The 27,859-nt window shown below is 34.0% G+C and overlaps 1 protein-coding gene and 1 long non-coding RNA gene across 3 annotated transcripts in view; one reads left to right on the plus strand and one right to left on the minus strand.

Annotated features, from left to right (window-relative positions):
* Cda4 (chitin deacetylase Cda4) overlaps window positions 1-10,577 on the minus strand; it is a 196,635-nt gene extending 186,058 nt beyond the window's left edge. Inside the window, exon 1 of the mRNA XM_067785879.1 lies at window positions 10,294-10,577. Within this exon, the coding sequence (XP_067641980.1) occupies window positions 10,294-10,360 (67 nt within the window). The 5' untranslated portion in view covers window positions 10,361-10,577. The remainder of the gene's footprint in view (window positions 1-10,293) is intronic.
* Window positions 1,910-27,859, plus strand: LOC137251395 (uncharacterized). Of its 2 annotated transcripts, XR_010953241.1 has the most exons (3): window positions 1,935-2,201; window positions 12,903-13,116; window positions 27,473-27,859. It is a non-coding gene; the product is annotated as an uncharacterized lncRNA (long non-coding RNA). The 2 variants fall into 2 exon arrangements; XR_010953240.1 differs by lacking the exon at window positions 27,473-27,859 and having other exon boundaries at window positions 1,910-2,201; window positions 12,903-13,009.

A 27,859-nucleotide genomic window follows, 5' to 3' on the forward strand; every position in this document is an offset into this window, starting at 1 on the left:
AGAAAGATACGTAATATATGTTGCGACTTTATAATTAAATTAATAGAGCGATATAGAAATTCTTAGCAAAATAAATTTCTTTTCGGTTTAAAACAAATTCAGAATTATAAAACCTCAATGGTTTTCATATTTCACACAGGAAAAAACCACGTATAGCAACGATGAAATAACAAGATTACAAATGCAGTGGAAAAATATCTACCTCCAAAATTGGAAAAATTTTACTTAAACATTAAGTTTTTGGTTTGATGTTAAACAGTATAATTCCAAAAGCTTTGCGGATTTTGTGCTGCCACTAAGTAATGCTGAAGTTGCAAGAACGTTTTCGAACATGAGTTTGATTAAAAGCAAACACAGAAACAAAATTTATTTATACCTATATTTAAGAATTTATGAGCTCAACACCGGCTTATAATAATTGAATTTCAATTATTATGTTTTCTAAGAGAAACTGAAAATAAAGAAAAATTTACTGGCATATTGCAATGGAACCATTTCGAAAACCGCCAACGTAATCATCATCAGGCAATTTTGTAATGTTATCAAAGGTTTCACCGGGATTCGAACCGTGAATCACATGGTGAAACTGCAGTTGCCTTTAACCACTAAGCTATCCTGCTGGTATTTGTTTTCATGCTTAATTCAGTTTTTCTCATTTCTACACTAACAACACAATTGAGACATTTTGTCTCTATATTAGTTTGTGTGCCATGTAGATTTGTTTTTGTAAAGTTCTTCTTCGTTGCGAATGAGAAGCTTTGTAAACTCGGGCTCAGTTTTACATATTTATGTATGTTTGTTTAATAGTGTGTTCAGTTTATACTTATATTTAAGAATTCATGAGCTTTACACCGGCTTATAATAATTGAATTTCAATTATTATGTTTTCTAAGAGAAATTGAAAAGAAAGAAACATTTACTGGCATATTGCGATGTAACCATTTAGAAAACCACCAACGGTATCATCATCAGGCAATTTTGTGTGCCGGTGTTAAGCTCATGAATTCTTAAATATAAGTACAAACTGAACACACCATTAAACAAACATACAAAGTGAGCTTAGTTATGTTGAATTCACTTCTTATAATAAGAAGTGGTCTTAAACGGCTGAATAAATGCTGTCATGACTTTGAAATAAAGACCGTTTTCTTAAAATTAAGGAACACAAAAAAAAATCTCGTACCAACATAAACTTGAATATCGCACACGTGTATTTTTATGGTGTTTCGTACACCCGTAGGACGTTAAAAATTGAATAAAAAAATTGGAAAAAATAGGAACCTTAGCCGTGCCGTCAATGTAGTAGTGTGAAAAATACTTCTTACTTTTTAACGATACCTTAGCGCCAAATGGCAAAACAAAAGTTGAAAAAAACACGTCTTTTTCTAATTAAAAAAAATATAAAATTAACTATAAAAACAGTATTATTAATGTACCTATCTTTTACCTATTTATTTATTTTTTTTGTTAGTTTACTGTACCTTTTTTATAACTTTGTAAAGGTTTGATTTGAAATAAATGTGAAAACTTACATTGAAAAATAAACATTTGTGACCCGGCCGATGAAAAGGTGGCTTATGACTCAAAAAAAAAAAAAAAAAAAAAAAACAGAAAACTACTAAGAAACTGAAGAAATGCTTTTTTATCTTTAACAGCTGTTTCTCGCAATTTCTTTTTTAAGTCATAAGCCACCGGGTCATAGCCCGGGTCATATATACTTTTAGCTCGTTTTGGATTTTCGTGAAGAAATTTAGCTCCTCCTAGCCCTTTTTTTCTAGATTCTAGCCCAAAGAAATTTTTTTCTGGCAACACTGATTTGAGCTCAAAATAGCGCAAATATAGTCACAATTGTGTACACATGCGCCATACAGCCAAGATAAAAATAGACCAATATCAATCAACTCTGCAAGTTCGATATTTTTAACAAGAGAAAGATTCAATAAAATTGTACAAGCGTGAATGTCTGCTTGCACACAAGGCGGCAATGCTACATTAACACAACTCTGTATTAAATATTTAATTGCAAGGAGAGGCGAATAAAAGAAAAAAAAACATAAAATTGTGGCAATCGTAATGTGACGACAAATAAAAAAATAATAAAAAGAAAACAAGAAATACCAGTCACACAACATACTGGCTTCAAACAAAGAGCTGATGAATATTCGCTACTTCTCGCGTTACTTCATAGCAACCGTTGATAAGTGAGTGTTGTTATTGTTGTTGTAGGCGCTGGTGGTAGCCTTAAAGCCGCCACATGTGTAATGTTTCTATATAACAACGTAAAACAGTTGTCGACGTGAAGCGGTGAAAAAAATTATAATCAATAAAAACAAGTAAGGAAGGCTAAGTTCGGGTGTAACCGAACATTACATACTCAGTTGAGAGCTATGGAGACAAAATAAGGAAAATCACCATGTAGTAAAATGAACCTAGGGTAACCCTGTAATGTGGTTGTATGACATGTGTATCAAATGGAAGGTATTAAAGAATATTTTAAGAGAGAGTAGGCCATAGTTCTATGGATGGACGGCATTTAGGGATATCGCCATAAAGGTGGACCAGGGCTGACTCTAGAATTTGTTTGTACGATATGGGTATCAAATGAAAGGTGTTACTGAGCATTTTAAGAGGGAGTGGGCCTTTTCGAGATATCGCCATTAAGGTGGACCAGGGGTGACTCTAGAATGTGTTTGTACGATATGGGTATCAAATGAAAGCTGTTAATGAGTATTTTGAAAAGGAGTGATCCTTAGTTCCATAGGTGGACACCGTTTCGAGATATCGCCATAAATGTGGACCAGGGGTGTCTCTAGAATGTGTTTGTTCGATATGGGAATCAAATGAAAGGTGTTACTGAGCATTTTAAGAGGGAGTGGTCATTAGGTCTATAGGTGGACGCCTTTTCGAGATATCGCCATTAGGGTGGGCCAGGGGTGACTCTAGAATGTTTGTACGATATGGGTATCAAACGAAAAGTGTTAATGAGCATTTTAAGAGGGAGTGAGCATTAGGTCTATAGGTGGACGCCTTTTCGAGATATCGCCATTAGGGTGGGCCAGGGGTGACTCTGGAATGTTTGTACGATATGGGTATCAAACGAAAGGTGTTACTGAGCATTTTAAGAGGGAGTGGGCATTAGGTCTATAGGTGGACGCCTTTTCGAGATATCGCCATTAGGGTGGGCCAGGGGTGACTCTAGAATGTGTTTGTACGATATGGGTATCAAATGAAAGCTGGTAATGAGTATTTTAAAAGGGAGTAATCCTTAGTTCTATAGGTGGACGCCTTTTCGAGATATCGCCATAAAGATGGACCAAGGGTGACTTTAGAATGTTTGTACGATATGGGTATCAAATGAAAGGTGTTACTGAGGTCTATAGGTGGACGCCTTTTCGAGATATCGTCATTAGGGTGGACCAGGGGTGACTCTAGAATGTGTTTGTACGATATGGGTATCAAACGAAAGGTGTTACTGAGCATTTTAAGAGGGAGTGGGCATTAGGTCTATAGGTGGACGCCTTTTCGAGATATCGCCATTAGGGTGGGCCAGGGGTGACTCTAGAATATTTTTACGATATGTGTATCAAACGAAAGGTGTTACTGAGCATTTTAAGAGAGAGTGGGCATTAGGTCTATAGGTGGACGCCTTTTCGAGATATCGCCATTAGAGTGGGCCAGGGGTGGCTCTAGAATGTGTTTGTACGATATGGGTATAAAATGAAAGGTGGTAATGGGTATTTTAAAAGGGAGTAATCCTTAGTTCTATAGGTGGACGCCTTTTCGAGATATCGCCATAAAGGTGGACCAAGGGTGACTCTAGAATACTTGTACGATATGGGTATCAAACGAAAGGCGTTACTGAGCATTTGGGGAGTGGGCATTAGGTCTACAGGTGGACGCCTTTTCGAGATATCGCCATTAGGGTGGGCCAGGGGTGACTCTAGAATGTTTGTACGATATGGGTATCAAACGAAAGGTGTTACTGAGCATTTTAAGAGGGAGTGGGCATTAGGTCTATAATTGAACGCCTTTTCGAGATATCGCAATTAGGGTGGGCCAGGGGTGACTCTAGAATGTTTGTACGATATGGGTATCAAACGAAAGGTGTTACTGAGCATTTTAAGAGAGAGTGGACGTTAGGTCTATAGGTGGACGCCTTTTCGAGATATCGCCATTAGGGTGGGCCAGGGGTGACTTTAGAATGTTTGTACGATATGGGTATCAAACGAAAGGTGTTACTGAGCATTTTAAGAGGGAGTGGACGTTAGGTCTATAGGTGGACGCCTTTTCGAGATATCGCCATTAGGGTGGGCCAGGGGTGACTTTAGAATGTTTGTACGATATGGGTATCAAACGAAAGGTGTTACTGAGCATTTTAAGAGGGAGTGGGCATTAGGTCTATAGGTGGACGCCTTTTCGAGATATCGCCATTAGGGTGGGCCAGGGGTGACTCTAGAATATTTTTACGATATGTGTATCAAACGAAAGGTGTTACTGAGCATTTTAAGAGAGAGTGGGCATTAGGTCTATAGGTGGACGCCTTTTCGAGATATCGCCATTAGGGTGGGCCAGGGGTGGCTCTAGAATGTGTTTGTACGATATGGGTATAAAATGAAAGGTGGTAATGGGTATTTTAAAAGGGAGTAATCCTTAGTTCTATAGGTGAACGCCTTTTCGAGATATCGCCATAAAAGTGAACCAAGGGTGACTCTAGAATGTTTGTACGATATGGGTATCAAACGAAAGGTGTTACTGAGCATTTTAAGATGGAGTGGGCATTAGGTCTATAGGTGGACGCCTTTTCGAGATATCGCCATTAGGTTGGGCCAGGGTGACTCTAGAATGTGTTTGTACGATATGGGTATCAAATGAAAGGTGGTAATGAGTGTTTTAAAAGGGAGTAATCCTTAGTTCTATAGGTGGACGCCTTTTCGAGATATCGCCATAAAGGTGGACCAAGGGTGACTCTAGAATGCTTGTACGATATGGGTATCAAACGGAAGGTGTTACTGAGCATGTGGGGAGTGGGCATTAGGTCTACAAGTGGACGCCTTTTCGAGATATCGCCATTGGGGTGGGCCAGGGGTGACTCTAGAATGTTTGTACGATATGGGTATCAAACGAAAGGTGTTACTGAGCATTTTAAGAGGGAGTGGGCATTAGGTCTATATTTGAACGCCTTTTCGAGATATCGCAATTAGGGTGGGCCAGGGGTGACTCTAGAATGTTTGTACGATATGGGTATCAAACGAAAGGTGTTACTGAGCATTTTAAGAGAGAGTGGACGTTAGGTCTATAGGTGGACGCCTTTTCGAGATATCGCCTTTAGGGTGGGCCAGGGGTGACTCTAGAATGTGTTTGTACGATATGGATATCAAATTAAAGGTATTAATGAGGGTTTTAAAAGCGAGTGGCCCTTAGATATATATGTGAAGGCGTTCTCGCGATATCGACCAAAATGTGGACCAGGTGATCCAGAAAATCATCTGTCGGGTACTGCTAATTTATTTATATATATAATACCACTAACAGTATTCCTGCCAAGATTCCAAGGGCTATTGATTTCGCCTTGTAGAACTTTTTCATTTTCTTCTACTTAATATGGTAGGTGTCACACCCATTTTACAAAGTTTTTTCCAAAGTTATATTTTGCGTCAATAAACCAATCCAGTTACCATGTTTCATCCCTTTTTTCGTATTTGGTATAGAATTATGGCAATTTTTTCATTTTTCGTAATTTTCGATATCGATAAAGTGGGCGTGGTTATGGTCGGATTTCGGCCATTTTTTATACCAATATAAAGTGAGTTCAGATAAGTACGTGGGCTAAGTTTAGTAAAGATATATCGGTTTTTGCTCAAGTTATTGTGTTAACGGCCGAGCGGAAGGACAGACGGTGGACTGTGTATAAAAACTGGGAGTGGCTTCCACCGATTTCGCCCATTTTCACAGAGAACAGTTACCGTCATAGAATCTATGCCCCTACCAAATTTGAGAAGGATTGGTAAATTTTTGTTCGACTTTTGGCATTAAAAGTATTCTAGAAAACTAAATGAAAATGGGCGGAGCCACGCCCATTTTGAAATTTTCTTTTATTTTTGTATTTTGTTGCATCATATCATTACTGGAGTTGAATTTTGACTTAATTTACTTATATACAGTAAAGATATTAAATTTTTTGTTAAAATTTGAATTAAAAAAAATTTTTTTTTTAAAAAGTTGGCGTGTTCTTCATCCAATTTTGCTAATTTTTATTTTGCACATATATAGTAATAGTAGTAACGTTCCTGCCAAATTTCATCATGATATCTTCAACGACTGCCAAATTATAGCTTGCAAAACTTTTAAATTACCTTCTTGTAAAAGTGGGCGGTGCCACGCCCATTGTCCAAATTCTTACTAATTTTCTATTCTGCGTCATAACATCAACCCATCTACGAAGTTTCATCGCTTTAACCGCCTTTGCCAATGATTTATCGCATTTTTTCGGTTTTTCGAAATTTTCGATATCGAAAAAGTGGGCGTGGTTATAGTCCGATATCGTTCATTTTAAATAGCGATCTGAGATGAGTTCCTTGGAATCTACATACCAAATTTCATCAAGATACCTCAAAATTTACTCAAGTTATCGTGTTAACGGGCAGACGGACGGACGGACGGACGGACATGGCCAATCAAATTTTTTTTCGATACTGATGATTTTGGTATATGGAAGTCTATATCTATCTCGATTCCTTTATACCTGTACAACCAACCGTTATCCAATCAAAGTTAATATACTCTGTGAGCTCTGCTCAACTGAGTATAAAAAAAACTACAAACAAAGTGAAGAAAATTATGAGAAAAGGCAACGTAGACAATTTATTGCATTCCATGCATGCGGAACTCGTTCAATAATATACTCAAACATTCACTAATTAACATTTCATTAAAAAAACAGAAATATATTTTTTGATATAAAATTATAAATTGGATACATATTTACTCAATGCAAGCTTAGATAAGAAAATAAATTAGAAATAGGCTTTTAAATTTATTTTACTTTAGGCTCTTGATTAATAAATTTATTTTTACTTTAAGTTAATAAGTTTCAAATTTAAACAAGTTCTATTTAGTTTTATTCGTGTTAGCTCCGTTAATGCTAATTCAGTTGATATTAATTCGATTTTTTATTTATTTTATTTATACTTTTTACTTCATTTCATGATATTAGTATATTTTTAAACGGTTTCATTTAGCTTGACTTGACAGGCTAGTTGGCTGGCACGAATTTTGTAATTGAAATTTAAGTAACTTTCCGATAAGCTACAAGTTTGAAATTTGGAATATAGTTCAGAACCAGATGACAATGCAATAATAAGAAAAAAAAAAAACGCCGGTAGGTGGCGTAAGGATCGAGATATTCATAAAAATCGTATTTGTGGTCCGATTTGGCTCATATTTGGAAAACATAATACATACGATTTTGCCCTTATTTGGAAAAAATATTACACACAGTCCGGTAGAAGTGACATCAAAATATTTTGGAGTTGGAGGAGGGACAAGGATACGTGGCACAGAGTCGAGTAAAGTCTTTGGAAGGATTATGTATTGAGGACTTAGATTGTAACAAAGTGTCAAGAAAGAGTCCTTGTAATAATGAGTCTCTAAATGAACTAAATATAATGAGAAATAGTAGGCATTAAATAAAGACTAAGAACTTGAAAATAAAATAATTAAAAAAATTTTTTAAGTTAAACGGTTTTATTGAAGACAATACATACATGAAGTAATAATAATACTAAAAGCTAGAAAATAATTAGATAGGTCCTAGGTACTAGTCATCACACATCTAATTAATTTAGGGCGTTGATCAGACAATTAGATAAAAGCATTGGACGCGTCAAATATCTACTGATAGTTATATATAAGACAAACTGAACCTTAATCAGGTTATGCTACGCCTCACATTTTTAAAAATTTCACGCGCCCAACGCTTTTATTTAATTGTCTGATCACCACCCTAGATTAATTAGATGTGTGATGACTAGTACCTAGGACCTACCTAATTATTTTCTAGTTTTAGCATTATTTTTACTTCATGTAAGTATTGTCTCCAATAAAACCGTTTAACTTAAAATATTTTTATTTAATTATTTTATCATTTATTTAAATTAAACAAACTATATTTTTTGTGTTTTTATGTTAGTTTATTTTAGGCTGCTTTATTACTATTTAATTTTATATATTTTTTATATTATTTAATTTAGTTTAATTTAATTTAATTTTATTTTATTTTATTTTATTTAGAGTTTAATTTAATTTAATTTGATATAATTTAGTTGATTTTATTTTATTTTAATTTTATTTAATTTTTTATATTATTTTATTTTGATTTATTTAATATTATAAAAAAAAAATAAATGTAAGGCGCGATAACCTCCGAAGAGATATAAGGCCGAGCTTCTCTTCCAATTTGCGTCGTGCTCCTCTTGATTTTTCCCTACAAATTGGCCGGACGGGACCTACATGTTTTATGCCGACTCCGAACGGCATCTGCAAGGCAGATGAGTTTTCACTGAGAGCTTTTCATGGCAGAAATACAATCGGAGCGCTTGCCAGACACTACCGAGGGGCGACCCCGCTTAGAAAAATTTTCTTCTAATTGAAAAATCTTATTTCTAAAATTTTGATGTTGCTTTGCCCGGGAGTTGAACCCAGGGCATACGGTGTGATAGGCGGAGCACGCTACCATCACACCACGGTGGCCGCCATGTTTGTTTCATTTTGGTTTATTTTATTTTTGTTTATTAAAAGTTAATTTTCAATATTTTTTTAGTTTTATTAAAATTTTTTTTTTAATATATTAAATTTAGTTTTATACTATTTTATTTTAATTTATTCTTATTGTATTTTATTTTATTTCAGGGTTTTTATTTCGATTTGTTTCATTTATTTTACTTATGTATTTCATTTTTGTTTTTAATTTTGTTTCTTTACTTAATTTAAATACATTTTATATTATATTATTTTATTCTTATTTTACCTTATGTTAATTTATTTAATTTAATTTAATTTTTTTTTTAATTCATTTCATTTCATTTCATTTTATTTTCTTTTATTTTATTTTATTTTATTTTAGTTTAATTTATTTTATTTTATTTTATTTGATTTTATTTTACTTAATTTTATTTTATTTTGTTTTATTTGATATTATTCTTATTTAATTGTGTTTGTTTCATTTTGATTTATTTTATTTTTGTTTATTAAGAGTTAATTTTTAATATTTTTTTGGTTTTGTTTTACTTTATTTTAATATATTAAATTTAGTTTTATATTATTTTATTTTAATTTATTCTTATTTTATTTTATTTTAGGTTTTTTACTTCAATTTGTTTTATTTATTTAACTTATGTACATATGTATTTCATTTTTGTTTTTAATTTTATTTCTTTACTTAATTTAAGTACATTTTATATTATATTATTTTATTCTTATTTTAGTTTATGTTATTTTATTTTATTTCATTTCATTTTATTTCATTTCATTTTATTTTATTTTATTTTATTTTATTTTACTTTATTTTATTCTATTTTATTTTGTTTTATTTTATTTTATTTCATTTTATTTTATTTTATTTTATTTTATTTTATTTTATTCTATTTTATTTTATTTAAATTAATTTCCTTTGTTTGATTTAATTTAATTTAATTTAGTTTTCTTTTATTTTATTTATTTTTATTCTATTTTACTTTGTCTTTTTTTTTGTTTTTTTTTTCAATTTTATTATACTTAATTCAATTCATTTTGATTTATTAATTTTTATATTAAATTAAATTCAATTTAACTATTTAATTTAAATTTTGCTAATTTTTAATTTTTTATTTTATTAAAGTTTATTTTATTTTATTATTTTTTTAATTGAATTAATTTGAATTTTGTTAAATATTTCTTATAATTTTGTTTAGCTCTATTGCATTGTATATTTTATTTTATTTTATTTCCGTTTTTTTCTTGTTTTCTATTTTATTTTATTTCAATTTAATTTAATTTAATTAATTATATTTAATTTAATTTAATTTAATTTAATTAAATTTATTTTAATTTAATTTAATTTAATTTAATTTTACTTTATATTTTTTAATTTATTTAATTTTATTTAATTGCCAAACCCAATGCTGTCAAACAATTCACGGAGCACGCTTTTGGAGGGGAGCCTTTATCAAGAGTATAATTAATTTTCTCGGGTATGCACATAAATCTATTTTTCTTCCACGTACGCAATATTTCTTTATTTTCATTCGTTCGACTTACCAATTGCAATGGAGGAAAGGGCCAGCAGTGATATCACTATTAAAAAGTCCACAGAATGCTCACGCATTTTGTAAATTTTTTTTATAATTATTTTTTTAACTATGATATGAATTTTTTTCTCAAACTATTTTCAAGCGCTCGCTTGAATAAAACTTTTACTTAAATCTCATCTACTTAAAGCAAAAATGTTTTCTCGCTCTCTTCTCTTCTTATAAACTGCACTGACTCCCACCACTGTTACCACACCACGGTCTTGCCCGTACAAAAGTTAACCGTCAACTGAACGTGGTTGTCTTCAAAGAAATAATAAGAAGTGTTAAAGAAATTGTAAATCTAAGCTTTTCCAGAGCTTGAGTGTTGGCAATTAACACTCAGTGAGCTTATAAGCCGGGTTTATTACCGGCGAACTGGTTAGTGAGCGTGAGTTAAAAAATGAGTACTTGAGTACTTGCCGGCATTTGAGTGCTTTGCGCATGTGCGCTGAAACTAATTGATGTGTGATATTTGTTTATTTATAATAAAGTCAGATATAAGAAGTATACAAGTGATCATGTTAATTTTTATCAACTACCTTATTTCATGTTTTTAAGCAACTAAGCAATGTTTATATAATAAACGTTCAATTATATTCTTCTTTGAATTAATGTGACTTCTTGTTTGTCCCTTCTGCATATTTGACACTTGCAAGAGAGTGTGTATTTTACATGTACTGTGGCAATAAGTTGATTAACTGCTGATTAGCATGCAATGTGCGCAGTTTTGGTTTAACGTTAGGTGTTTGAAGAAGTGGCTTTTATATGAGAAGAGGTGTAGGGGCACAAAAAAGTATATTATCTCTATAGAAATATTTCATTTTAAATTGTTTGTTTTTATCATAAGAAGTTAGGAATTTAATAGTGAGTACAATATTTTTTTTTAAATTACGATTGTTTTATTTTTAATTTTTTATTTTACACTTTGAGTGGCATCGCTGAACATAAAGCAATAGCAAGCAATTTAGCTCATACCTTCTTCCAGAAATTATGCCGACGGTGTTGGTGCCAAAAAATATTCAAATAAAAACGTACATATCTCATAAGACCAACATAAATAAAGCAAAGTAAAACTGTAAATGGTTTCATACATATTTAAATTCATATCACGTAAGATTTTGTTTCACCCACGCCTTCTATGAAGATAATTTTATATCAAATTTAAGTGCAATGACCCCACAGAAATATAATAAAATTTTTTCAAATTATCCAGTTGTTATAAGAACGCGTTTTCCTATTAGATATTCTCAAAACCATCTACAGATAATATCTTAATTTTGCTTCATGCATACCATAGCCAGTGCTCTGTTTTATGGAAGTGACGATTGCATCTGTTGTTCTTCTTTCCACAAAATTTCATCAGAGAAAATTAATGACGATAATTTTTCTTTTTCATAGATAGCTGTATTCAATTAAGACAACAAATCGATTATACTAAGGTGAATATTATTACATATACATTTTTTGTAAGATTGGAAATGGCTAAAGAGTGTTGCACAGGGCTTAAATTTAAGCTATAAAGACTCACAAATAATTTTTGTTTTGTCCTCTTATACCAAAAATTGGCAACATTGAGAGTTAATACAGGATTTATACATAAGAGAGCTAATCGTATTCAAAATAATTTCATAACCTTCACTGAAATTAAGTCTAACCAAACCACATACATTTAATTAGTTTCTAAAATAACCTCGAATTTCTAATTACTTTATACAGGCATCTCTCTAGTTGCATGCATGTAATATCTTAAGTATAACGTTTACGCTGGTTTACGCTCAAACAATTTTTCAAATTTTTATTATTTTTTTTTGTAACTATTTACACGCAACTTCAATTAGTTTAGTTTTTGGTGCAGCGTCTCATTTGCAAATTGCAAAAATATCTCTCTGCTTTTTCGCGTTGTAAGCACATTTTGAGGAAAGTGTGTTGCTTTTGCGGTAGCTTTTGTACCAAATACATGCAAACTAAATTAATATGCCATTCTATGCTGCGCTAGTACAACCAACTACTAAACATAATTTTAAGTTTACACCATTTTTTTGGCATGGAGCACCTACACACTATTTCTTTATTCTCACTAAACTCAATTAAAAGTTTTTGGTTATTTCGAACAGTTGCTGGAAAAAACTTCTTTGATCCTGCCAAAACCTTTTCTCGGTTATAAAATTATATATGGGTTGCCGTGTACAATGACCATACACGGCAATCCATATGTTTAGATGTTTTACTAAATTAAAAGTAGTGCATTACTAGTAAAGATTACTAGTTTTTATTTCTATTTCGCAATCTACATACCTAAACCGAGGCTCTAACTACAGCACAAATTTATTAGTTCTACATGAAAAATTTGCTCAAAAATATTTGCATATAACGACGCTTGAGTAGATTTTGGAAGCAGTCTTTGAAAAACGTCGTTTTACTTTCGCCTTGTATCCTGCACCTTAAACCTTACACCATATACCTTACAAGTTAGACTTTATAAATTATACTTTATACCTTATACCTAATACCGGATATGTTATATCTTATAGCTTGGACATTGTTTATACCTAATAACATATTTACATTTTTTTACAGGATGGGTAAACACACAAAGAAAACGAAGACGAAGGAAAAGTCCAAGTGATATCGATAGGAGAATAGAAAGAAAGGGAAACGATGTGAAAATACACAGAAGCGAAGAAGGAATACGGAAAGAAAATAGGAACGAAAATATAAATATAACTGAACAAAAACTGAATAAAACAAGCCACAGAAAAAGCGCAATGAAATGGAAACGTGTGAGATGGAGGTGTGAATGAAATAAACTGAAAACAAAACAAGTAAGGACCGGCCTGTCTTCGGATATGCCGATTCATACCTTTAATGAATGGGGCTGAACAATAATCTTATCCCATTCGTAATCTCCAAATAATGCGCTGTATAAGATAAGAAATATATAGTGAACAGATGTACATACCTAAACGATTTTAAGATAAATATAAAAAAATGGCAAGAAACCCCCTTATCTGAACGATCGGTTGTATGGGATATATATTATATATAGCTCCGATCGAAATGTTTTTACAGGGAATCTTCTGTGATATATTAGAATAAATATCACCGAGTTTCACGTTTTTATATTGGAAATTAAGGGAGAAATTGCCAAAAATCTTTCTATCTGAACGTCCGGTTGTATGGGATAGGTATATACTATATACATATAGCTCCGATCAAAGTGATTTTTTCAGGAAATCTTTTATGATATACTAATATATATATCACCGAGTTTCACGTTTATACTTTCTAAATTGCGGCAGGAATGACCAAAATCGTCTTATCTGAACGATCAATTGTATGGGAGATATATGTTTTAATGGTCCCATCCTACCGGATCCGACAAATGTCTAATATAATACAAAAATACATCCTTGTGGCAAATTTCATTGGGATTCAAAATTTTAGGGACTAGTTTGCGTTCACACAGACAGACTGACGGACGGACAGACGGACATGGCTATATCAACTCAGATCGTCGCCCTGATCAATTCGGTATACTTAATGGTGAGTCTATCTTCTATATTTCTCAACGTTACAAACATCGGACCAAAGTTAATATACCATTTCATGTTCCTGAAAGGTATAATGAACTAGATCGGTAAGTGAACAAAGGAAACAGAACGAGCATTGACTAAGTGACGGAAAAAACGAAGATGAAAGAAAAAGAAAAAAAAAAGTTAAAGGAATAAGCGAAATAAAACGGAACAGCTTCGAAAAGGGGAGAGAATTGAAACTAAAAGAAATGTAAAGAAAAGCAAAATAAAGCCAATGCAGCCTAATCAAGAAGCAAACGGAACATAATATAGACAAATACAAACCTCAGACGAAATCTAAACGAATATGCGATGAAAATTAAACGACAACTATTGCAAATGGAATGAAAATAAATGAGGAAAAAAATTCTACGCGAATAAAAAAAAAAAAAAAACAAATAACGAAGCCTAAGTTTGGGTGTAACCGAACATTACATACTCCGCTGAGAGCGTTGGAGACAAAAAAAGGGGAAATTACCTTGTAGGAAAATCAACCTATGGTAACCCTGGAATGTGTTTATATGACATGGGTAGGTATTAAAGGGTATTTTAAAAGGGAGTTGGCCATAGTTCTATAGGTGGACGCCATTTCGGTATATCGCCATAAAGGTGGACCAGGGGTGACTCTAGAATGCGTTTGTACGATATGGGTATCAAATGGAAGGTGCTAATGAATATTTTAACAGGGAGTGGGCCTTAGTTCTATAGGTGGAAGCCATTTCGGGATATCGCCATAGAGGTGGACCAGGGGTGACTTTAGAATGCGTTTGGAAGATATGGGTATCAAATGAAAGGTGCTAATTGGTGTTCTAAAAGGGAGTCGGCCTTAGTTTTAAAGGTGGACGCATTTTCGAGATAACGCCATAAAGTGGACCAGGAGTGACTCCAGAATTCGTTTGTACGATATAGGTATCAAATTAAAGGTACTAATGAGGGTTTTAAAAGGGAGTGGGCCTTAGTTGTATATGTGAAGGCGTTTTCGAGATATCGACCAAAATGTGGACCAGGGTGACCCAAAACATCATCTGTTGGGTACCGCTAATTTATTTATATATGTAATACCACGAACAGTATTCCTGCCAAGATTCCAAGGGCTTTTGATTTCGCCCTGCAAAACTTTTTCATTTTCTTCTACTTAGTATGGTAGGTGTCACACCCATTTTACAAAGTTTTTCTCTAAAGTTATATTTTGCGTCAATAAACCAATCCATTTACCATGTTTCATCCCATTTTTCATATCTGGTATAGAACTATGGCATTTTTTTTCATTTTTCGTAATTTTCGATATCGAAAAAGTGGGCGTGTCATAGTCGGATTTCGGCAATTTTTTATACCAAGATAAAGTGAGTTCAGGTAAGTACGTGAACTCAGTTTAGTAAAGATATATCGATTTTTGCTCAAGCTATCGTGTTAGCTACCAAATGGAAGGACAGGCGGTCGACTGTGTATAAAAAACTGGGCGTGGCTTCAACCGATTTCACCCATTTTCACAGAAAACAGCTATCGTCATAAAATATATGTCACTACGAAATTTCACGAGGATTGGTAAACTTTTGTTCGACTTATGGTATTAAAAGTATACTAGACAAATTAAATGAAAAAGGGCGGAGCCACGCCCATTTTGAAATGTTCCTTTATTTTTGTATTTTGTTGCATCATGTCATTACTGGAGTTGAATTTTGACATAGTTTACTTATATTCTGTAAGCATATTAAATTTTTTGTTAAAATTTGAGTTTTAAAAAATCTTTTTTAAAAAGTGGGCGTGTTCGTCATCCCATTTTGCTGATTTTTATTTGGCTCACATATAGTAATAGGGGTAACGTTCCTGCCAAATTTCATCAAGATATCTTCAACGACTGCCAAAGTACAGCTTGCAAAACTTTTAAATTACCTTCTTTTAAAAGTGGGCGGTGCCACGCCCGTTTTCCAAAATTTTACTAATTTTCTATTTTGCGTCATAAGGTGAACCCACCTACCAAGTTTGATCGCTTTATCCGTTTTTGGTAATGAATTATCCCACTTTTTCTGTTTTTCGAAATTTTCGATATCGAAAAAGTGGGGTTGGTTGTAGTCCGATTTCGTTCGTTTTAAATAGCGATCTGATATGAGTGCCCGGGAATCTACATACCAAATTTCATCAAGATAACTCAAAATTTACTCAAGTTATCGTGTTAATGGACAGACGGTCGGACGGACATGGCTCAATAAAATTTTTTTTCGATACTGATGATTTTGATATATGTAAGTCCATATCTATTTCGATTCCTTTATACCTGTACAACCAACCGTTATCCAATCAATACTCTGTGTGCAATCAATACTCTGTATGCAAAGCGTATTGAAAGAAAATGGGCGCATCATGTAGACGGATTGAACTGGGACTAAGCATAGTGCTTGCGAATTTGAAAATAGGACGAACGCTAAAAGACATACGTAAAGAAATCGGACTTTTCTTTAGAACCTACATATAATGACTTTAAGACCGAAATTACTTTGGGGAATAAAAATGCTCACAAATAAACGAATGAGATTTTACATAAGTAACATCAAGCACCTGTGTGTCTATAGTGGACCTAAATTTGCTGAATTTGTTTGACAGCAGTGGACATTGTATTTTATTACTCTTTCAAAACTCTCTATCGTTTAGTTGAATCAGTCGTAAGCAAATGTTGTTACTTTTTTCAAGGGAGCAGTCTGCGACTGATCTCTTTTGTTTATATAATGGATCCCCTTAAGTTGTTTTGGGTAAAGTTGGGACAGGTCAATTGTAAATATATGCAGATAATTTTAAGAAAAAATTAAAAAAGGCAGAGAAATGGGTAAAATAAAATAAACTTAAATGCAATTGAAATTAATTATTTAAGAAAAACGCGGAGCCCTATACAGACCCTTAAATACTAGAACAATATAGCATATATATATATATGTAAGGCGCAATAACCTCCGAACAGTTTAAGGCCGAGCTTCTCTTACAACTTGCGTCGTGCTCCTTTTAAAATTTCCTACAAATTGAACGGGACGGGCCCTACTTGCTTAATGCCGACCCCGCACGGCATCTGCATGGCAGATGAGTTTTCACTGAGAAGCTTTTCATGGCAGAAACACACGCAGAAGCTTGCCTAACACTGCCTAGGAGTGACACAGCTTAGAAATATATTCTTCTAATTGAAAAAACTTATTTCTAAAATTTTGATGTTGTTTGCCCGGGGCGTGAACCCAGGATCATCGGTATTGTACTCGGAGCATGCTACCATCACAACACGGTGGCCACAGGAACGATATAATAGTATTTGTTTTATTTTTATTTTTAAAAAAGTCCTTTCCAAAAAAATTTTGGAATTTTGTATTAAAGGTTGAAAAAACTCTAAAATCGGTAAGAACTCCCTTACGGGAATAGGGTACGAAAGTTACGCTCACGCTCCAAGTTAACGTCAGTTATCGCGGAACAGGGTTCACTGGCGTGATTTGCTATGAAACGGCCAATATAGCTTAGGCGGTTAAGCGCCAATGAACGATGATAGATGGTGAAGAAGATCTGTACGACTGTACCCTAGGGGTAAAAAGAGTACCTGTCGGATATGCTCAAACATAATGGATCACTCAAACCCATGCAAAAAGATCAAAAGTGGCTCTATTCGCATGTTCCTTTGCGACTCATCTGGAATTATCCTAAACTTACTGCCTTTTGCATTGATATGTACGTATGTATGTATGTTTGTGCAAAAAGGTGCACAGTGCAATATGTTACTTAAAATTCTATTAAATCGGGTCAGCCATTTAATTCACTTTATGCATATTTCCGCACAACAACAAATTATAAATCTGATCTAAATATATGCAGCATACAACGAATAAAGTGGAACATAATAGAACATAAAATAACAGCAAAAGTTGTGAAAGAGAAAAAGGTAGCGTAAATTCGACTGGTGACGGATGCTGTTAACTGATGAATATTCATTCTTTGTAAACGCATTAACATAAAAACCAAAGTACATAAATAACAAGTAAGGAAGGCTAAGTTCGGGTGTAACCGAACATTATATACTCAGCTGAGAGCTTTGGAGACAAAATAAGGGAAAATTACCGTGTCGGAAAATGAACCTAGGGTAACCCTGGAATGTGTTTGTATGAAATGGGTATCAAATGAAAGATGTTAATGAGTATTTTAAAAGGGAGTGGTGGTAGTTATATAGGTGACCGCCTTTTCGTGATATTGGCATAAAGGTGGACCAGGGGTGACTCGAGAATGTGTTTGTACAATATGGGTATCAAATGAAAGATGTTAATGAGTATTTTAAAAGGGAGTGGCCCTTAGTTGTATATATGAAGGCGTTTTCGAGATATCGACCAGAATGTGGACCAGGGTGACCCAGAACATCATCTATCGGGTACCGCTAATTTAGTTATATATGTAATAGCACGAACAATTACCATGTTTCATTTTTTTCATATTTGGTATAGAATTATAGCATTTTTTTAATTTTTCGTAATATCCGATATCGAAAAGTGGGCGTGGTCATAGTCGGATTTCGGCCATTTTTTATACCAAGATAAAGTGAGTTCAGATAAGTAAGTGAACGAAGCTTAATAAAGATATATCGGTTTTTGCTCAAGTTATCGTGTTAACGGCCGAGCGGGACACTGGGCGTGGCTTCAACCGATTTCGGCCATTTTCACAGAAAACAGTTAACGTCATAAAATCTATGCCCCTACCAAATTTCAAAAGGATTGGTAAATTTTTGTTCGAATTATGGTATTAAAAATATTTTAGACAAATTAAATAAAAAGGGCGAAGCCACGCCCATTCTGAAATTTTTTTTCTATTTTTATATTTTGTTGCACCATATCATTACTGGATTTGAATGTTGACATAATTTACTTATATACTGTAAAGGTATTAAATTTTTTGTTAAAATTTGACTTAAACAAACTCTTTTTGAAAAGTGGGCGTGTTCGTCACCCGATTTTGCTAATTTTTATTTGTTACATATATAGTAATAGAAGTAACGTTGCTGCCATATTGTATCATGATATCTTCAACGAATGCCCAATTACAGCTTGCAAAACTTTTAAATTACCTTGTTTTAAAAGTGGGCGGTGCCGCGCCTATTGTCCAAAATTTTATTAACTTTATATTCTGCGTCATAAGGTCAACCCACCTACCAAGTTTCATCGCTCTATCCTTCTTTCGTAATGAATTATCGCACTTTTCGGATTTTCGAAATTTTCGATATCGAAAAAGTGGGCGTGGTTATAGTGCGATTTCGTTCATTTTAAATAGCGATCTGATAGAGTACCCAGGAACCTACATACTAACCTTCATCAAGATACCTCAAAATTTACTCAAGTTATCCTGTTAACGGACGGACGAACTGACGGACGAACTGACGGACGGACGGACGGACATTGCTAAATGAATTTCTTTTTTCGCCCATATCATTTTGATATAAAGAAGTCTATATCTATCTCGATTAGTTTATGCCATTTCGGAGTACCGTTATGCAAACAAAATTAATATACTCTGTGAGCTCTGCTCAGCTGAGTATAAAAACTACCTTATGTAATGGCAATTTGGATACGGGCGCAAAATAAAACTCAAAACAAAACAAGATTAAGCCCAAACGAACACGCGCTTTGGATATCTCAATTTTACATGGAATTTTAATGATTTCAGTTTTTTTCTCTTAAAGTTTTCTTGGCTTTTTGGTGTTGGAAACCAATCAAAATGTAAATTTTATAAGTAAATTAATTTTATACAACGTTGAACATCAGTTAAAAGCATGTGCACCCAGAATCGCAGAGACCGCATATATAGCACAAATAGCTTAAAAGCGACTCGCTTTCCCCAGCATCGAGTTATTCGAAAAGGGTGAACGTAGCGGTCGCGGTAAGTGTAAAGTGGCACCAACAATTTGGTTTGGTGATTAAAACTTTTACATGACATTCTGCTTTTTTTTTCGCAAAATGTATGCGTACAATAAACGTACATAAATATTAGTATGTGTGCGTTGGAAAACGCCCTGTTGTAAAATGGGTCGTCTATAGAAAGGCTGTGTTTAAGAAATCTCCAGCCACTTATTTTACAATGTTGGCTCATAGATTGAAATATATGCAAATACGAAAGCGCTACTCTGGCAGAAGATGAATGTTTTTCCCGGCATATGTAGTTCTTGCTGAATCCTTATCCAACATCATATTAGTAAAATATTGCGAGTATAGAAACTTTCAGCAGCAACTCAAAAATTTGAAAAACTTCGAACTTTTTATTTGAAGTTTTTTGAATTTTTTTGGGTATGCAGTTTTGTAGCCCTATCAGCTTGAGTCTAACAAAGTGCAAGCTTCAGGTCTTTAAATTTTCCTACAACGTTGAAAATACTGTATGCAGATATTACGATCTGCGATCAGTGGGTTGCTTTACTAAAGCGTTGTATGCAACTCGGTCCGCAGCCAGTCTTTTTGGTGCATTCCCAGTATGTAAGCGAACTCTCTATTTTGCTAGCTACAAAAAGCTGAATGTTGTCATGAATCTCAACTTTTCCACGATTTGTATCGTGCTCGCAAAAAATGTCCCAACGCAAGGCATTATCCTTTTTGCTTTCGTATTCCCTCAACTTAAAGCTCAAACGTTGGCTGTGGTAAAACTTACTAGACACGTCCGTGCGGATTGATATGTAGGGGAATAGTGAGCATCGATAGCTTTTCGATTGCTTTTAACCACGAAAACAAGTTCTGTGTTATCAAAGCGTTGAAAATTTAAGAGATCCACTAACTTGCTGTTACTTGTAGGCTCAACCAGAGCGCCATTAGACGTTCTACTGAAGCGGGGACCTACTTACTTACTTCTGATACTTACCTACATCTGATAGTAAAAGTCAAGATTTGGTGACATCATGGTGATGCTGGATTCATGTGTCTCACACTAAGAGGGGCGTTAGCAGGGTCTTCTTTCAAGTAATTACAAATGTCTGATCTCGTATTCAAGATTATAAATTGGGACATCCTAAGGTAGATTTTAAGGTTTTAGGAAATAAGTAGAGATGAATGTCACGCGGATCGAAATATAATATCGAATCGTTTTGCTATGTAATAATTAATGAATTTATCAAAGTGTTAATTACTAAAGTTGTGTGTGTTGAATCGTTTTCCAAATCTGATGGACGGCATGACATGGGGAGGGAGTGGGGAGTGACACATGAATATGGGGTGCATGGAATTTAAGGAGCCAGCCACAAGGGCCTAGGTTGACAAAAGTTTGAGGAAGGGCGAATTGGCTGAACTCAAAGAAAGGAGGCGAACCTAGACTTGTTCGGGGAATGAAGGGGACGAACAAAGACGCTTAGGAAGGGGTTGATGATCAAAGTTAGCGGTGGCTAGTCAAATGCTACGATGGTGGAGCGATTGCTACGGTGTCACCTGTAGGTGCGGTTTTTTTCTTCATTGCAGTTGTTGCTTGGGCTGAAGAAACTGAAACCCACCCACAAATTATGAGCTAGTTCGTGCTGAAAAGCAAGTGTATGGTGGGGATCTAGCCCAGGTCACAATCAGTATGCAATGTATGGAAGAACATCTGAAGCACCCTTTGGAAAAAAATTTGTCAAAACGCAAAAACATTTTTTAAAAACCTGTACTTCGTTAGACTCTCATTAAATGGGCTACAAGAATTAAAAACTTAAAAAAAAAATTAAACGACCTCCAAATAAAAAGGTGTAAGTTTTTTTTCTCGAATTTACGATTTTTTCGAAAACGTTTTTGATATTGTTTTGCATAGTTTAAATTACAATATTCATAGAGATATTTTGCAAAAAAATAAAACATTTAATTGAAGAAAATAAAAAAAATTGTCACTGCTATTTTTGTGTTCGCTGCTCTAGTAATAATATAAATATGCTAAATTATATAAATTGGGGTTTTTCTTTAGTGCGGGTTGTATCCTCGAGGCTTTTAAATTCTCATTTTGTACTGCTTTGCCCATGCGACTGCTCAGAAATAAAATGAAAGTAATAAAGAGATTTCGAAATTCACCAAACAAAGATGTTTGACCTAAGAGTTATATTCATTGACTTTATGTCACGTCGCCCAAGACGGTCTGATTATCACAAGATCCTCTTCAGAGAAGTGAACTACCGCTAGTTCTTGGCAGTTACCCATTTCCAGCTGGGTATGCTTTAACTTGCACGGTGTGAGAATTTGTTTTATTTGTAGTAAATACATACATACATATAGGGATGGCTGCTGCTGAGTGTTTTGTTGTGTCGCATACTATACATACCATGTCAAGAGACATCAAACTAGTGAGTCAAAATAATAGTTTGCTACTAGAATTTCTGATCGAAATTATAAAAATTATTTGAAGAAACCAGAGTTAATACGAATAGCAAGGTCACGTTCGGCTGAATAGCGTCAAGAACCGCAAGATTTCCGATGACTCTAAAAAATATCGGAAAGATTTGTAAAACTCTATGTATTGGCGACGAAGAGTGCCTAAAATGTACATTCTCTTTAAAACTTATCCTAATGGCATTTGTTGGACACTTTAATTAGCAAACTATCCAATATACTTATTAAGATTTATTAGTAAGCCTCTTGTCGTAATATTATCCTGTTAATATTTAGCAATGCATTCAAGCTGTATTTCCACGAGGTGGATTTATAGAGTTTTTGAATTTTCCCATAAGGGCATAAGGGCCACGAGTGGAACAAATATCTCGAATCGTGTGCAACCTAGCTTAATAGTTTTCCTTAATATTGTGACGAATATTAGTGACACTAAGTGATACTCACATCACTAGTTTGATGCTAAGCAAATGAAGCCACAACAACAATAAAACAGGCAGTCACTTGCATCTACATAAACGAATCAATCATTATGTCTACACATATGTACGTACACGCAGCTGAGAAGAGACGCACAAACACATGCATATATCTTGTCTGAGATGCTCCCAAAAGTAGGCAATTATCTGTGGAAGTGTCACTCACATATACACGCGCATATGAGAAGCTATACACGTGCATCTGTAGTTATAATTTTATAGCAGTAACTAAGTAAATTCTGGAAAGGCCTTGAAGTATGGAACGAGGAAATCGAAGAGTATAAAAAGCAGCAATAGCAGAGGCACGATAATCAGTTTTGCTTTAAGCAAGCTATCACTTGCGAAGTATAAGTGTTATTGTGAAGTACTTTCAAGTAGTCTAATAAAGGCCATTTTGTATTATTGAATAGTGGAGTTATTTATTCAACAGTTTAGTGATTCGAATGTTAGTAGAAGCTTGCAAATAAGAGGAATTGCACAAAATTCGTTACAATATTTAAGAACTCCTGAGCTTAACACCGGCTTATAATAATTGAAAGTTCAGTTATTATGTTTCTTATAGTCAACCGCTCATACCATTACAAATCATATTTTCATATATGTATAAGTAAGACCAACTGAACCTTAATCAGATTATACTACGCCTCACGTTTTTAAAAATCACACATGCCCAACGCTTTTATTTAATTGTCAGATTTGAAACTATCTCGAAGTCTTAAATCAAAAGTTCAAAAGAAATTTTTGATGTATAAAAGTTGGAACACTGAAAGCTGATACCAGCCAAGCTAAGCAGAAAATCAATTAATGGAAATTAACGATGGTAGAAAAAGAAGTCGTTGATATATAAAAGGGAAAGACCCAAATTTACAGAAAATGGAACAGGTGGAGGGGCAGCATAAAACTGGGCAGTATTCTTAACAACAATGTCGATAATCGGACATCGCCGTGAAAGAAAGCTAAGAACAGAAACCGTACATCATCTTATCAATTTGTTATCGAAGTGCGAACGGGTTGCTATCAACGAGTTATGGGCTTGTTATAGATGGGATATTGGAGTGTTATCCTTTTTTCTTGACGAGTTATTGCTGTAATATCGATAGTTAACCAAGTGTTAAAAACTTTCTACCGATTGCAGATGTTACTGATAAGTAATCGATATTTTACCTGCGAGTTGTGGGTTTGTTAGCAAAGAGTTATCTATTTATTAGCGAAAAGTGGTGAATAATCAATCGATAAGTTATCGATATGTTATCAAAAAGTTAACGAATTGTAAAATATATTAATTTATTTCCCAAAAGTTGACGGAAATTCATCGATTTACTATCAAAAAACTATCGATTATTTTTAAAACATTTTATGATAAGTTATACAAAAGTTATAGCCTTTTTATAGAAAAATTTGTTGATTTATTAAAGAAAAATTACTCGATTTTTACTTATTGTTAAAAATTCATGAGCTTAACACCTTAATAATTGAATATTCAATTATTATGTTTTCGATTTTTATTGAAAATTATCGATATACATGTAAGTGAAAATGTATTAATATATGAGTGTAAATTTAAAGACATTTTATAGATTTTTTAACGAAAAATTATCGATTTTCAATGGAGAAATTGTCGATTAATTATAAAAAGTTATTGATTTGTGATCAAAAATTTATAGATTTGCTATCGGGGTTTTATGAACTTGTTATCGTCGTGTTACCAATTTGTTATCGACCAATCATCGGTTTGTTATCGTATCGTTATACGAAGCTGAAGACTCGGCGATAACAAGCAAGTAACTCGTCGACAGTTCTTACTTATAAGTATCGCTTGTTAATTATAAGAAAAAGCCCAAAATTACTTGTTGCTGGCAAAGTTACCTCTTTGTATTTTAATTTCAACCCCTATGCGAGCTCAAGATGATTTAAAAACATTAGTTTTCTAGATGTACACCTAGACGTTCATCGAACATAACAAGCACTTGGCACTCACGCCTCTTTTTTGAATGTCTAATGCATAATTCTACAATTTTGTGTTACAATTTACAACAAAAAAATCGGTTGGCTTGCAACTCATACGACTTGTGAGTTAGTGTAAAACTAGTTGATTTGATTGCAGGGCATGCAATGCCGCAGAATCTTATTTAGCTTAACTAAACTTTATTTGATGTATTGGAAACTTCAAAGGCATTACATTCGCACGGTATGTGCACATAAGAAGTTATATATGTGTATTTTTAAGAAGACAATTTTAGAATAAGACAGTACAACTTTAGTTAGAAGTTCGGCTTCAAACTCGCCTTATATAGACTTCTGTCTTATTATAATACGACGATAAGCTAAGATTCCAAGAAAAACGAATTTGTATTGCATATCTACAGGCGGACATTTGAAATTGATACCGCACATACTTTCCGCAATAAAGGTACAGCTTTATTTGAAAAATCTGACGCAGATTTCGCAAAAGATTTACACTTTCAGAATAACGATTGCGCCATCAAAGTTAAACACATAAATACACGCAAGAATACAAAAAATGAAATCATTGTGTCTGCCATGAAGCGATAGCTTTTAGAAGATTTTTCGCTGATTGCTGGTGCAATTTTTGGCCCTCAAACAACTTAGCTGCCAAGATTTGAAGTTATCGTCGAAATATTTGCGAAACTTGCATTGTTTGCATATGTTTTTGTTGCTTTTGCTGTTGTCTAATGCTTACTCACGTGTATCACTTACTTTGCTTACTGCTGGTGGCATGTGGTTCGATGCACGTTATTTCCGGGTTTGTGTGTCTGCGTTAACTGGCGCGGTGTTTATCACTTCAACCGCTATGTTTCCCTTTAGAACAGGCAAAGGTACGTACACAAAAACACACAGTCACGAATGTTTTCATATATGTGTACGGTTTATTCTCTGAAGCATTTTATCGGTGTCGGTAATGAAGACATACATTCAAACTTACATATGTTGGTACATTGATGAGTATTTGTATGGATATTTTTTTGTTTTGATGTGTTTTGCAATTTTTGCTTTTGTGCATCTTCTCGTGGGACCACCTACATTTTTCCCAGCCACAAATTGCTTTTATTCAGCTTTTATTTATTGTGATAATCGTATCAGCATCAATAACTTATTCAGCAAGCACTCAGGGTAAAAAAATCAAGAAAATTAAAGGTTTGTTAAGTAGCTGCAACATTATTGTGAGTAAATGAAAAATTGTCAATATAGAAATTCAGTTTTTATGCAATTAGAATGCATACATTGAAATAAATTCGTTTATGTAATTTCAATGATTTGTGTGGGAGTAGAATATCAATGGGCCAATAATCCTCGAATGATACAAGTGTCCAAGGCCGGCTCCTGCTTCCAGAATAATAAGTGCCATGCTGGGTGCTAGTGACGTAACAGCACGCCTTCCTAAAGTCGAGACATATGCAGCTGAAAAAAAGCCTTCCTAAATTCGAGGAATATGCTGCTGAAAAAAAGCACTGTCCTTGGGATTGTGGAATCGGCGCAGAGACGTTTGAGTAGAAAATTCTAGCGTATACTAGTAAAGATTGAGCCAGTCAGGAATTTAGTTTGAAAGCGGAGAGAAGTCAGGCTGATTGTTGGCGTGGATGTGAATGCGCACTTCTGCATCGGTATGAGCTCGGAAGCTAACACGAGAGTCGAGGTTATTTCTTTTTTTTTATAATTTATGTAGATGAGGGACTCTTTGCATATATCAGGTGTGCTGAATCGACCGTATTTACGGCGGTAATTGCGGATCTTTCAATTAGAGTTTAAAGGAAAATGGTAGTTCGGATTTGGGTTGAGCTATTCTTAACGATATCTTGTTCTTTAATTACCGATATCTCCTGTTTTCTGAAGATTATGTATGTCCTTTGAAGCTGTAACTGGGACGTGTTTTATTGGAGGTCAGACGAACTTTTTCTTGCTCTGTGTACGGGCTTGCCCGAAACGTGAATATTGTTTTGGGCGAGAGCTTCGCCAAGGTTTTAAATATCGACTTTCACCAGTCCCTTAACGTAGCGGAGCTATATCCAGTAAAGGACTATCAAAACATTTATATTTATATATTTGATTCTACCCAATCCTACTTCAGGTACGTAAGTTAACATTTACTTGGAAAGTAAAGTGGAAGTCATAGATTTGAGCGCGTTTATGGTGAGATCGATAGGTTGTGGTAGTGTTTTACTTCGCTTGCCATTGCCTTTAATGGCCACTTGGAGGGTGACTAAATCTCTTGGAAACGTATATAGTGGACTTGCGCGGGATCGCTAAAACTAATTTATTTTTCGTGGTTGCGGCTTTGAAGATCCAGTAGAAGATCTTGCGGTACGTCTCAATATAATGGATAATAATGCAACTTCTCACTTCTGGTAGAGTGAAGCCTCCGAATCACCTAATGCTTGACTATCCAATTTTGCAAGAAATTAGTAAAAGCATTATTAGCTGGGTTCATTAGTTTACTACCACTGTGCAGTGACTGTTTAAGTTTTATTATTATGTGTTATCACAACGGATCTTGATGTAGTCTAAGTTATAAAGTATAAGATTTAAGGTAAAAGTTATATATTATATGTCTTAAAGTTAATTTGTTATATGAAAATGAAATATTTAAGAAAAGTACTGCTGAGAAAACCGTCTAATTTACTCTGACCCGAAAAGTGCTGTTCAAAATTCCTTTTTATTCCTCTTGTTATATGTATAAGCGCGAATGTTCGCTTGTAAAAATTTCAATATTTTTAGTATGTATTAACTCTTTTCTTTTCCAGCCAGAGGAGTTCCGTGTGCGACAAAAATCAAACAACTTTTAGTTAAAAAAGCATTCAGACAAATTTATACGCTTGCATCTGTACTAGATTATATTCTCACATACATCAGAGACCGCGGTAGATCATGCATACATCTTCCGGTGTGTAAATCATAACTTCTGCGCAGCTGAGGTTTTATTCACTTTTTCCATTATATGAATCTCCTGTTTGATGCAGTCCACCAACTAACTAGTGGCATTAGCTGAGCTACATTTAGTCCAACACAGCAGTGAAGAGTCGGTTGCATATGTCACAAATGACATTACACTAAAAACTAACCTACTATTATAAAATTGTAGCCAAAACATGTTCTAAATAAAATGTTCCACAAAAAAAAAAAAAAAAAAA

The sequence above is a fragment of the Eurosta solidaginis genome, chromosome 4 (assembly GCF_040869045.1).
Source record: "Eurosta solidaginis isolate ZX-2024a chromosome 4, ASM4086904v1, whole genome shotgun sequence".
NCBI lineage: Eukaryota > Metazoa > Arthropoda > Insecta > Diptera > Tephritidae > Eurosta > Eurosta solidaginis.